Below are 12,322 nucleotides of genomic sequence, written 5' to 3' on the forward strand. Positions count from 1 at the left end.
AAACGCCGTCAGAGCCCCAACGTGCCCTTCTCCCTCTAGCAGGCAGCGTGTGTACAACAGCAGAGGTTGCGTAGTAACTGCAGCAGGAAGGCGTCAGCTCTGCCCGCCGCGCTCCCGCAGAGAGCCCAGCGGAGCGAGGTACGTGTCGGCCGCGCGAACGGGCCCAAAAACTCCCCAAACTTCCCCTTTCCCTTAGCAAAAAAGGGGGAACCGTAGGATTTTGGGGCCGCGCGTGGCGGACGCTGCTTTGCCGGGAGCGGCCGGTTGGGATTATCCGGAGGACTGAAGGGGAACGGGGTGTTTGCTGCCAGAAGAAACCGGGGGAGATGCTGAGATTTGGGTTGGGGCACGAGGGGAGGCGGCGTAGAAACCTCTCAGCACCTCGCCGCCTTCCTCTGGAGGCCTGCGTGAGCTTTTACCCGGGGCTAAAAGCGTTGGGAAACAATAGCGAGGCCGGGAGCAGCCGGCAGCCGGAGGAGGAAGCGAGCCGAGGGATGGCGAACGCCTCCCGGCCCCGCTCCGCGCCGGGTGGGATGCGCGGGAGAAGCCCACCGGTACCGGGCTGGGTGCGTGCGGCTGCCGGGGGGGAGGCGGCAGGACTCCGGCCTCCGTGCCTCCACCCGTGGGGCTCGGGGTAGAGGCCTTCGTGCCGCCCCCCAGCACGTCCTGCTACGGGAGGGAGTAGGGGAGAAAACAGGGCCAGGGCGGGTGGGAGGCACCCCACAGGGCTCCCCGTGGCAGCCAGGCAGCCCACGGAGGGATGGGTATTTTTGGGTGTCCCCCATTTGAACGGCCCCAAAGGAGGCAAGGGGGCAGCCCAGAGTGGGACGGCACTTTTTGGGGTCCTCTCGTCCCTTTTGGGACGCCACTTTTGGTCCTCTCGTCCCTTTTGGGACGCCACTTTTGGCCACTTTTGGTCTTCCCGTCCCTTTTTGTGCCTCCCCTCGCTGCGGGGTTGCGCTCCTGTGGGCTCTGGCAGGGAAAAAGGGGGAAAAGGAGGGGGAAGAGAGGGAAGAGAGATGGAAAAAGTGGTAAGAAGTAGGGGGGGGGGGGGGAGAAGGGGGAAGAAGGAGAAATAGGGAAGGGGAAAGAATGGAGGAGGAAGGAAAAGGAGGGCAGGGGAAGGAATGGGGGAGGAATAAAGGAAATAGGGGAAGAGAGGGGAGGAGGGGGAGAGGGGAGGGAGGGAGGGAAAATGGCGGGGGGGCCGCGAGGGGCGGGGCGGGGCCGCGAGGGGCGGGGCGAGCCGGGAGGGGGGCGTGGCAAACCGTCCAGGGGGCGTGGCGAGGCGGAAGGGGACGGGCGGCTGTCCGGAAAGGGGGCGTGGCTTGCAGGGAAAAGGGGGCGTGGCCACCCCCGAGGGGGCGTGGCGGAGCGGAGCGGGCCGGGCGCAGCGTGCGGGCGGCGGCGGTAAGGGGGGGGCCCGGAGTGCCCCAGATGGTAACAGCAGCAGCCATAGGAGCCCGGGGCGGGGCGCGGGGGGCGCTTGCTAAGATACCATACAATAAAATAATAATCATATTAATAATAAGAATTCGGGGGGTGGGGGGAAGCTCGGGGGGCGTTTGGTAAAACACCTGAAAAACAGTAATAGTAATCGGGGGGGGGAGCTCGGGGGGCGTCTGCTGACATACCTGTAAAAACTGACGGACCGCATAAACAACCGCCGCTCCTAATAACCGCGGATGGAGCGGCAGGAGGTGCCGGGTTTAGGGCAGGAGGTGCCGGGTTTAGGGCAGGAGGTGCCGGGTTTAGGGCAGGAGGTGCCGAACATCGGCGCTGCCTCGTTGGCTTTTTTTTTTTTTTTTTTAACTGCCCCATTCCGATGCGATCACTCAGCGCGTTGGGTTTGGGTGTTTTTTAAGCGGCTGCGCCGTGCTCTGAGTCATGTTAGCAGGGCTGCCCTTGCCCAGCTGCTGGCCTCGCAGCATCCCCGTGCGGGTTTATCGCAGCGTCCGGGGTACTTCTAAAGCACGGTTTGGGTGCGAAGCAAGGAAAAACCCCTCTCGGCAGGCTCTCTGTGCTTAGACTTGCCCACCCGGAGTGCCCCCGCAAAGCCTGGGTACCGAACCTCGTGTACAGCCATTCATTCTGTGGTTAGGAAGAGCTGCCGAAACCCAGCACGTGTGAGCGGTTTTAGTGGCTGCCTCCTGAAGGCTGGGCTGCTCCAACGCTGCTGCTCGCAGCAAGCTGCCAAAAGCACGGCCTGTCCACTTTGCGTGGTCTGACCTGCATCAGGGCTGCGGGTGGGTTTGAAGAGGGTTGCTGTGCTTGCTTCTCGGTCGGTGGCAAAAGTAACAGCTTGATTTTCCGTTTTCAGATCCTAGCTCAACTTCCAAAATGGACCTTGACATCCAGTGTGAGGAGATGGACCCGTCTCGATGGGCTGAGCTTCTGTCTACCATGAAATCCTGCAAAAGCATCAGGTAGTCCCTAGCTGCATTCCGTCTCCTCTGAGTAAGAGTTGTGTTTCTCTGCTGTGAGAAGAGGTACAAGGCACAGTGCATTTCAGTAGCAAGACTGAGCTGTAGTATTGTTGACCCATGACTTAAAAGTGGCCCAGGAACAGAGATGATTCTACATATTTTTGCCCAGAAAGTTGATAAAAAGATAAAAATGCTCTTGCAAGGATTTATTTTGTCTAGAGAGGAGCATCCCTTGGTGTGAACTAACGCTGCCCTTGTACTACGGCATGCACGCTCACCCAGGTAATGTCTTGAGTGGTTATCCACACATTTGACCACTGTTTTGGTAATTCTTGACAGTCAGATCCCTCAGGTGAGGGAAGGCAAATGTCCTTCATGCTCATTAAGTTGCACGCATGCTGCCAAGTGACTGTTCCTTGGCTGCCATGCATGAGCCCCATGCAAACACCTCTTAATTCCGCAGGCAGTCTCCAAAAGTACCCTCCTAGAGTGCTGAGCAAGCCGCTGTGGGGGAACCGTGTTCCCCAGTGCAAGCAGGGGAATGGGATGAGGCTGTTCAGAAGATTTGCTTCTGCAGCCTTCCCCACAGACCGTGCCTGGGACTGTGAGGTTCTTTGCAATGCCTTCCTTACCCCGTGCCTCTTCCGTCTCACCCCCTGCCCGTCCTGCTCCGTCCCTGGCTCCCAGTCCGTTCCCTGACTCTCCACGCCGTCCAGCTCTCTCCTCCTCAACTGAGCGGCAGCAAATAAAACCCTGCCTTCAGTGCGAGAGGCCGCTGTCGTGCTGCAGCCTTGCTCCCTGCTGAGAGAGGCCGTGAGGGCTGCGTGACTCACCCGTACGAGGCCGGATCCCCGAGGGGCTGGGAAGCCTGGCTGCGGGCCCGGCTGGGCTAGTCTCGGTGCAGAACCAGTCCGGCAGCCCGCAAGCCGGCCTCTGGCTAAACGTGGCTTCAGACATGGGTAGTTTGTCGCTAGCGAAGGCCAGATGAAGGCGCATCGTCCTCTGGCTGAAGCCCTGCCAAGGCGGGCAAGACGTGTGGCTGCGCAGCACGGAGGAGGCCTGGGGCTTGGGAAGCTGCCGTCAGCCCCTCGTGTGCCACAGCCCTGCAGGCAGAGCGCATCTTCTGCCCTGTAGAAGCAGAGGTCTGGGCCGCGTGTTGCACAGCGAGCCACACGCATCCTTCCGGAGGTGTCCCAGGGACCAAGGAGGTGTAGGTTGGCCACTTTGCTTTCCTGGGGAGCGCTTCAGCCAGGGAGGCCCTGAGGACTAACGGACCCCACCTCTCCTTCTCTTTCAGGCTGGATGACTGCAATCTCTCCAGCAGTAACTGTAAGGACCTCTCCTCTATCATCAACACGAACCCGTCCCTCACCGAGCTGAAGCTGAACAACAACGAGCTGGGAGATGCAGGCATTGAGTACCTGTGCAAAGGGCTGCTGACGCCCAGCTGTAGCCTGCAGAAGTTATGGTAAAGCCACGCTGATTGCCTCGCTCGGATGGGCTTGCAGAGTGCCGTAGGTGAAGTCACAAGGCAAACTAGTATGTGATCATAGGACCAGAGCTGTGCTGGTGCATCTCAGCTGTTACCTAGGTCAGATGGTTGGAATACTGTAGGATTTTTTACTTAGCTAGCATATTTGCTGTAAGACTCCAGGTTATCAATCTGTCTTCCAGCACAGAGGGAAGGACAGGTAGAGTTTTCCCAGCCAAGCTAAGGGTTTATGGAGACCTTCTTTAGAGTATGTGCCGTTAGGACGTAACTGACATTCTCAGAAACGTATTTTTCAGATTACTCTCCTGCCCGTTATCAGCACGGGGTTTAGCAGTCCCGTCCAGTTTGCTTGCTTCTTTCTCTGGGAACCAAGCAAAAGGGTGTTCCTGTGAGCGTTGGTGTTCCTTGGCATTTCCTGAGCTGTCAGTCTTTCTGCACCCTACCGAACTGGCTCTGCCACCAGCCCTGTCTTCTCAGTTGGGCAGGGGCTAGATGTGGGGCTCGGCTCAAGCCAGCAGTTTCTGCAGAGGCACCAGCAGCATATTGTGGCATTAAAAGACTTCCCCTAGCAAGCCCTACAGCCCAACCACGCTGCAGGAGCGGTTGCTGCCTTTGCTCTTTAGTGACCCTCAGCAAGGTGCTACCTTCTCTGTCCAGGAGCTCTTCTGCAGAGAACTGGAGTTTGCCAGCTCCTGAGGTGCATCTGGTATCTTCCTGACGCTACCTCGTACAAATTGTTTGCTTTTTAGACCAGATAGGCCTGCTTCAAAGTCAGCGTGCCCCCTGCAGCGAGGAGGCATTGGCAAATAAAGGGAGAGTAGGCTGAAGCTGCTCAAGCGGCAGTTCTCAGGTGGGCTTCCAAGTGTAACTGTGCTACACTGTACTAGGAGACTGACCTTGTACTAGGAGCTTTTGACCTGAGCTCCAAACTCTCCAGGGCCCCCATGAAATAGCACGGATTAGGTTGTATCAGTTCTGTAGAAACATGATTGTTCATTTTTGGGGTTCTGGTAAGGTGTCTTAGGGAAAAAGAGCAACCAAATCCAAGCCAAACTTAGCACCACTATGCACAACACTTCTCCATTACAAGGGCGTCATGTCCAATAGTTCAAAGCACCCTGTAGAAGTAACAGCCTGGTTCCTATACAGCTTCTCCCAGCCTGAGCACTGAAGGATAAGCTTCATAGATCCTTCTTGAAGCTTACAGTAAAACTTCTGAATTATATATCCAGGGATTTAAGCCAAGTTAGACAAGATTGTTACTTTTAGCTACTCTGGATGACATTTCCAGGGGAACAGGAGATCATAAGATGTGCTTTCTCTCAGGGATTAACCTTATCGTTATTAAAACACTGCTACAAAGCAGCTGCGGTACTGCTTAATGTAGGGTGGATCCTTCTTCTGCTAGAGATGCTACATGAGCAATTAGACCAAAGGGAACCTAGGAGTTCATGTTACAGGTACACTATTAGCTGGTACAATATTTTGGCAGACCTTAAAATAACAGTGCTTACCTGGATGTACTGCTTTCGAGAGAGCTACACCCTGGTGGTGCCACGGTGTCCTTCCTGTGCCCAAACCCCAGCAGCTGCACTTCTCCCAGAAGAGCCCTAGAGTAATACTGGGGATGCATTTCTCTCACCTGAGCTGCCTCCCTCCTTTAGGCTGCAGAACTGCAACCTGACGAGTGCCAGCTGTGAGACTCTCCGCTCTGTCCTCAGCGCACAGCCGTCGCTGACAGAGCTGCACGTGGGTGACAACAAGCTGGGAACTGCTGGAGTGAAGGTGCTGTGCCAGGGGCTGATGAACCCCAACTGTAAGCTGCAGAAGCTGCAGTAAGTAGTCCCTGGGCATTTTGGTCATCAGACAGTTCGCATACGTCTTGAACCTGAGACAAACAGGAGTTTTGTTGCCAGCTGTGGATTTCTTCCTGCTTTATCTGAACGTGGTCGTGCTTATTCATGGGAGCGGGTCCTGAGGGTTTGTCAGAGCTGGGTGCCTGTTCCTGTAGGCTTTATTCAGCTCATTTGGCAGCGTCCTGTTAATGCAAGATGCCCCTGACTCCCAGGGGAAGGCTGATTCTGCTGCAGCTGGTCCATGCTTTACATCTGAGCTGGACCCAGGTCTCTTTGCAGTCTCCAGCCCCTCTTGGGAAGGCTTGGTGGTGAGGCTGCGTGATGTGCTGCAGTTCAAAGCTGAGGCAGCCTGTGTGTTGCTTCAGTGGGGGACTAGTCTTGCTTGGTTTCCCTGGGGTCTAAGTTTAAGAAATAACACGCTGCGAAGAACTACAGGCTGCAGTTTGCTTGTGGTCCTCTCTCCTTCATGTATTGCCTAGTCTCAGCTCGTAGACCCCACTGGCACATTTTCTGCCTTGATGTGTCTGTTGGTAGCAGGACGTGGTGGAGACACTTGTTTTTGCCCGGGTTTCTTTTCTCCTTGCAGGCTGGAGTATTGTGAACTCACGGCTGATATTGTGGAAGCTCTCAATGCTGCTCTGCAAACCAAGCCCACCCTGAAGGAGCTCAGCCTGAGCAACAACACGCTGGGAGATACAGCTGTAAAGCAGCTGTGCCGGGGGCTGGTGGAGGCAAGCTGCAACTTAGAGTTACTACAGTAAGGAAGAGCTGGTCATCTCTAGCTGCAAATAACCCTGCTGCTATTCCTACTGTGCGCAAAAGAAGGAAAAACTGTTGTCAAGAATGCTTGAAATTTAGGCCAGCTTTTTGCAGGCTCAGATTCCTAGAACTGTGGAAACTGAAGGCACATCTGTGTGTTTTTTTTTTTTTTTTTTAACTATCATGTGATTCGAAGTTCACTCCCATGTCTATTGGTGTGGTGTGAACATGGACCCCAGGTTAAATTTGCAATTACAAGGAGTGGCTGCTCATTAGTATCTGCGAGTTGCAGAGCAACAGCCTTCAGAGACTCTAGTTCTTACCCCTGAGTTACCAGCTGGCTGAGCATATTTATTCAGACCCAGATTTTCTTCAAGAAAGAGATGTTGAATTTGTCCTCTTCTTGGTACAGCCCCTGAACGGGTTCAGGGTAGCAGCACGATTTGTTTTAACTTGCCCAGGTGCTTCAGCACAGCCTGGCCGGAGGAGCACACAGCTGCTAAGTCACTGCTACGTAGATCTAGGGAGCCAGCTCCAGCTGTGCAGAGGCTTCAGGGCTCTGCAGCAGCCAGCAGTCCCTTTTCCTTCATTCTCTGTGTCCCAGTTTGGCTTGTGGCTGCTGGGGACTCACAGTGTCATACATCCAAGAGTTCCTCTTCAAAAAGACAGTCGATATAAGGGTGAATGTCCAAACTGGGAGTGGAGGATCATATCTAATGCAGCAGGTTTAGAGCAGCAATTCAAACTGTGCTTTTTTTTTTCCTGCAGCCTGGAAAACTGCGGAATAACCAGCGATAGTTGTCGGGACATCAGCGCGGTGCTGAGCAACAAGTCGTCGCTGATAGATCTGTCTGTGGGGGATAACAAGATCGGGGACTCCGGCCTGGCTCTGCTGTGCCAAGGACTGCTGCATCCAAACTGCAAAATCCAGAAGCTGTGGTAAGGGTAGAGAGGGTTTGCTTAAATCCCTCTTGCGGCCTCTGGGCTGTCTAGGTTGTACTGTTGGTCTGCTCCAAAGCAGAAAGCTTCTCAGTTACACCCCCTAGTGAAACAAGGATGTCTCTACTGCAAGTTAGTTGCTTCACAAAACCTGGTGGAGGACACCATGAAGGAGTAAGGCTGCACTGAAATCACTTAGACCAAATTCTGGGGAGAGGGTGAATGAGAATTTGTGATGACAGTGTCTTTTCCTCCTCTTGAGATGTCTGTCTACCAGAAACGAGTGTTCATATTCCTTTTCTGTTACAAACAGAACGTTCAGGGCAAAGGGTGGAAAGTAAAGAGAAAGCTCCGTGGTACGATACATGGACGAGTTTGGTAAAGGACTGAAGAAAACGAAATGCTGTAACCAGAAGTTCAGAATACTAACAGAGAACTGTGTTTTCTAATCTAAGTAATTTTTTGGGGGAAATAATACTTGGTTCTTCCCTGCAGGTTATGGGACTGCGATCTCACAAGCGCTAGCTGTAAAGATCTCTCCAGAGTCCTCAGTACAAAAGAGACCCTCCTAGAGGTCAGTCTGATAGACAATAACCTGAGAGACTCAGGAATGGAGATGCTGTGTCAGGCGCTCAAGGATCCCAAAGCTAACCTCCAGGAGCTATGGTAAGCTGCTGTGAGGCTTCACATACCCACGACTTTTTTGGAGACCTAACTGAAGAGAGATGTAGGTGAAATAATACAAAATAAATCCTCAGCTGTGATGGTTCCACAAATGAAGAGTATAATTGCTTATTGGAAGGACTGGGTAAAAGTCAGCACCAGAACCTGTGGTGCCAACTTTACAATCTAAATCTAACCAGAGGAGGTTTGGATGACAAAACCATTCTCAGCATTCTCACTGCTGACAGCATTACATTACATTACAGGTTGGGGTGCTCTGCTATTGCATGGCCTGGAGGGGAAAACTGTTCTTTCACATGGAACTGTAACAGGCAGCTCTTCAACTTTTCTACGTCGCAAGTTCAGCTCCTACCCCTCAATGGAGTTCTTGCCCTACCCCCGTGGCATGGGAATTGGTGAAGTGCCCCCGGAGTGCATAGTGGAGCTGAGAGAGCAGCATGCTTCTCTGAACAGGAGTCTGTTTCTGTGCTTCTATGGGCAGCTGTCTGTCCTAGATACATACTCTGAGACAAACAACCCAAATATAAATGGTGGGAGAAGTGCTGCTCTGAAAGGATTGGCAGACGGGGATGGAGAGAAGTTCAGGGATTGTGGGAAGGCTTCTTTTCCTCTTTTCTCAGTCTGCAGACTCCTCTGAAGCAAACGTGAAGTGAACAGTGCTTGATGCTCTCTAGATCCCTGGAGTTCTCATGTCATTTTTCCTTTGCAGGATTAGAGAATGCGGGCTCACGACTGCATGCTGCAAGGCAGTCAGCTCTGTTCTCAGCGTGAACAAACACTTGAAAGTGCTGCACATTGGCGAGAACAAGCTGGGAGATGCAGGTGTTGAACTCCTGTGTGAAGGGCTGCTGCACCCCAACTGCAACATCCACTCCCTATGGTAAGGGGCACCCTCACAAGTCATCTCCTCTCTTGCTGTGTTACCCTTCCAAGAACAGCATACAGAGAGGGATAGCACTAGATTTTTTTTTTTTTTTTTGCTTGGGGGCCAAAATTCCCACTCTGCTGTGCTCTCTCCTCTCCCTTCAGGCTGGGCAACTGCGATCTCACCGCAGCCTGCTGTGCCACGCTCGCCAACCTCATGGTTGCCAAGCCGTGCCTTACGGAGCTGGACCTGAGCTACAACACTCTGGAGGATGAAGGCGTGAGGAAGCTCTGCGAAGCCGTGAGGAATCCCAACTGCAAGCTGCAGCAGTTGATGTGAGTGATGTTTCTGGTCTTGCTTGCGTTCCCCTGGCAGACAGCAAACTCCAGCCAGGGGAACCAGTCCTCCTGGTGACCCCAGGGGGAGTGAAACACCATCTGCTTGTTGCAAAGCCCTCCCTGACCCTTCCGAGTGGTGTGACCATAATGGCTTAATCCGCTTTGGTCCCTGAGGCCTGAGGAAGAGGAGATGGTGGTGCTATGGTGGGAATAGCATGGTCCGGTGCTGTAAGACCCATTACTGGTTGTTGGGGCGGACTGCACAACCTAGATGGGGCCCTTTCTGTTATGTGGTCTTCTCATAACAGCAATTTGCGTGTCTTCCTGCTCTCTCTTACCTCAATGGGAGGATGCTTGCTAAACCAGCTTGCCTTTTTGTTTTGGTGCAGTTTGTATGACATTTTCTGGAGTTCTGAGGTGGATGATGAACTAAGAGCCCTGGAAGAGTCCAAGCCTGAAGTGAAGATCATTTCATGAGTGCTGACTGCCTACAGAGCAAAGTCAAAGCAGTGTCCTCTTCTTAATCTGAACTTTTCGTACATAAAGCTAATTAATTTAATATAGAATGTGCTTTTACCAAAAAACACTTGTGGGTTCCCTGAGTGGGGTGTCCAGGTAGCTGATAAGCCTTCCGTGCAGCGCTGAGGCTCATGAAAGCGTTGCACATTTTCACTGCAGCATCGTTATCCTTGAAGTAAACAATTACTGGGCATCTGCTAGAAGTGGGTCTGTACCCTTTAGGAGCTCTTTAATCCTGTAATCCCTCCTAACGCATTAGTCGGGCTCTAAAAGAGAGCTCCTTCCCAAAGGCAAGGGAAGAACTACCTGCTGTATTACTACTGGGTGGTGCCTTTGCCAGGTCTCTGGAGAAAGCTCTCCAAAACAACAACAACAAAAAAACCAAGCCACATAACAAATGTGGTTCTTAATCTAAAAGTCAGCTCTCCACTGCCTTTCTGTAGAGGAGTTGTTGGAAAGGCAGTGATGACCAGGCTACTAGAGGAAAAAGAAACGAGTGGCTGTTCAGCTGCTTAACTTCAAGAATTAGCATCCCTTGAAAAGTGATTTTTCCCACAAACAAAAGATGCTGTACGTTTCTGCTGGTATGGGAAAAGATTAAATGGTTTGATACGTTTGCTCTGGCAAGAGTGGTTTTACAGGCATTTTATTAAAATCTGTTTGCAAATAATTAAATGCTTTGTTTTTTTACTTATAAAAAGAAAAATAAGATACAACCCATAGCTTGAATCTGTATATTTCTTCTTTAATGCCAATCCATCACTCTGAACTACTCTACTACTAATAATTTGTTTCTTGTTTGCTTTTGGTTACGTTCCTAGCTGAAGCCTGTCACGAGACCTTAGTCAAGCCCCTAGGAAGGCTGCAAGCCTAGAAAACATTTCCCTTGTTTCAGAGGTTACTGACTGGGGCTACTCGTCCAGTTGGAGCTTTAATAAACCTTCTTGCAAGGGAAAACAAATCTGATCACACTTAAAATGCTACAATGCAACGGAAGAAAGAATGTAGCTTAAAAAATGCAGGTGAGAAGCCTGGTGTTGCCTGGGGCTAACCCTGCAGAAAGCATGCAAAAAAAAATAAATAATCCTGTTTGCTCACATCTCTCTCCATGCAGCAGTCGCTTAGTGTGGCGTGCAATTTGAAGATGCCTTGTGATGCTCACGTATTCATCTCGTAGAGGCTGTAACTGGCTTTTCTTGGGCTGAGGTAAATCATTGATCTGAGCATGGTTCCAACAAAGGAGAGCATTTGCCTGAGCAGAGTTCCTCCACACTTCCCTTGATGCTGCCCAAAATGCTAAAAACTTCTCTTTTTCTAGAATTACTTGGTTTCCATCAAGGGCAGAAGCAGTTCTTGTGTTTAGAAGCCTACCCATTCTGAGGAACTCTTAGACGGGTTTTTTGCATCCCTGGTCCCTTGCATATTTGGCACGTGGGCTTGTTTCAAACGTGGGAAGAAGCAGAGAGGGTAGACCCGAAGAGGGGCTGCAAGAGCCAGTGCAAGCATGAGGGAAGCAGCAAAAATTAGGCACAAGGCTGGGCTGAGACATTGCTCCAAAAAGAAAATAAAAAAAATAAATAGAAGTGGGTTTTTGAGAGCACATGATGTGGCCTGAGGTGACCAGAGGGTGCCTGCTGGTTCTGGGATGTCAGGGTGAACCGTTGGACCTCGGGTACCCTTCTATCAGCAGCTTGCAAATACCGGCTTTCTCTTTTATTGCATTATAAAGGTTAATAAAATTACACAGCCAAAATATAAGATTGAGGAAATGCAGGTATAACTTTCAGTTGATGGCAGACAGCTCAATGCCATTGCAAATTTTGTGCAGCCCAGGGTTATAATACAAACAGCAGGCTAATTTACACATAAACAAGCTGCCGTGCACCATCTCTTTGCACTGCATGTAACCCCAAAGCATGTTTCCGAACACTGACATCTTGACACCTTAAGCAAACCCTTTTAAAGAACCATGGCTCCTGAGATCAAACAGATTTGGGAGCAGAGAACTCGAGTCTAGAGCTCTTATATTCTTTCACAGGTTTGTATTTTAGATTTCAGTAGTGGCAACAGCTGTTTAGTTTGTGTTAAAATGTTGGGTTTCTGCTAGTAGTTTAGGACTCTGCAACAACCTTATTTTTTCGCTCATTGCATCATATGGTCTAAAGCGGGGAGGTCACGGTGTTCCAGCTACGTTGCCAGAAGCAGTTAAGCGAACATTATTGGCCTCACAGGCAGGTTATACCCCAGCTAAACCTGCTGCTTGCTTTGGAAGAGTGTCGTTTTACTGCTGTCCTGGCAACCCAGGCTGCGGGAGCTTTTGGGGAAGGGGATGGAGCACAGCAGGGCCCCAGGTACCCCCTCTGAACAACACAGATGCTAACAGCAATTTCAACTCTCCAGAGCTTCTCTACTAAAATAATCTGAAAGGGAGTTTTATGTCTTGC

The 12,322-nt window shown here is 51.5% G+C and overlaps 1 protein-coding gene and 1 long non-coding RNA gene across 8 annotated transcripts in view; one reads left to right on the forward strand and one right to left on the reverse strand.

Moving 5' to 3' along the window:
• On the forward strand, window positions 1-10,548 carry LOC121070683 (ribonuclease inhibitor-like). 7 transcript variants are annotated; one of them, XM_040558200.1, is made up of 10 exons: window positions 1-138; window positions 2,321-2,426; window positions 3,724-3,894; window positions 5,583-5,753; window positions 6,361-6,531; window positions 7,302-7,472; window positions 7,968-8,138; window positions 8,866-9,036; window positions 9,186-9,356; window positions 9,749-10,548. In XM_040558200.1, exons 2-10 carry the CDS (start codon window positions 2,341-2,343, stop codon window positions 9,834-9,836), a joined length of 1,371 nt encoding a protein of 456 aa, XP_040414134.1. In that variant the 5' UTR covers window positions 1-138; window positions 2,321-2,340; the 3' UTR covers window positions 9,837-10,548. The 7 variants fall into 7 exon arrangements, with proteins under 7 accessions (XP_040414134.1, XP_040414137.1, XP_040414133.1 ...); XM_040558203.1 differs by lacking the exon at window positions 1-138 and adding an exon at window positions 549-566; XM_040558199.1 differs by lacking the exon at window positions 1-138 and adding an exon at window positions 1,329-1,410.
• Window positions 10,431-12,322, reverse strand: part of LOC121070687 — a 17,645-nt gene continuing 15,753 nt past the window's right edge. Inside the window, exon 4 of the long non-coding RNA XR_005820171.1 lies at window positions 10,431-11,362. This is a non-coding gene — a long non-coding RNA (uncharacterized LOC121070687). The remainder of the gene's footprint in view (window positions 11,363-12,322) is intronic.

The sequence above is a fragment of the Cygnus olor genome, chromosome 5, assembly GCF_009769625.2.
Source record: "Cygnus olor isolate bCygOlo1 chromosome 5, bCygOlo1.pri.v2, whole genome shotgun sequence".
NCBI classification, from domain to species: domain Eukaryota; kingdom Metazoa; phylum Chordata; class Aves; order Anseriformes; family Anatidae; genus Cygnus; species Cygnus olor.

Excerpts from the sequence above, each read along its gene's own strand:
- LOC121070683 (XM_040558200.1), top strand. The coding sequence starts at position 2,341 with ATGGACCTTGACATCCAGTGTGAGGAGATGGACCCGTCTCGATGGGCT. Across the intron at positions 8,139-8,865 it reads GCTAACCTCCAGGAGCTATG|GATTAGAGAATGCGGGCTCA; the intron begins GTAAGCTGCTGT and ends TTTCCTTTGCAG. Across the intron at positions 9,357-9,748 it reads TGCAAGCTGCAGCAGTTGAT|TTTGTATGACATTTTCTGGA; the intron begins GTGAGTGATGTT and ends GTTTTGGTGCAG.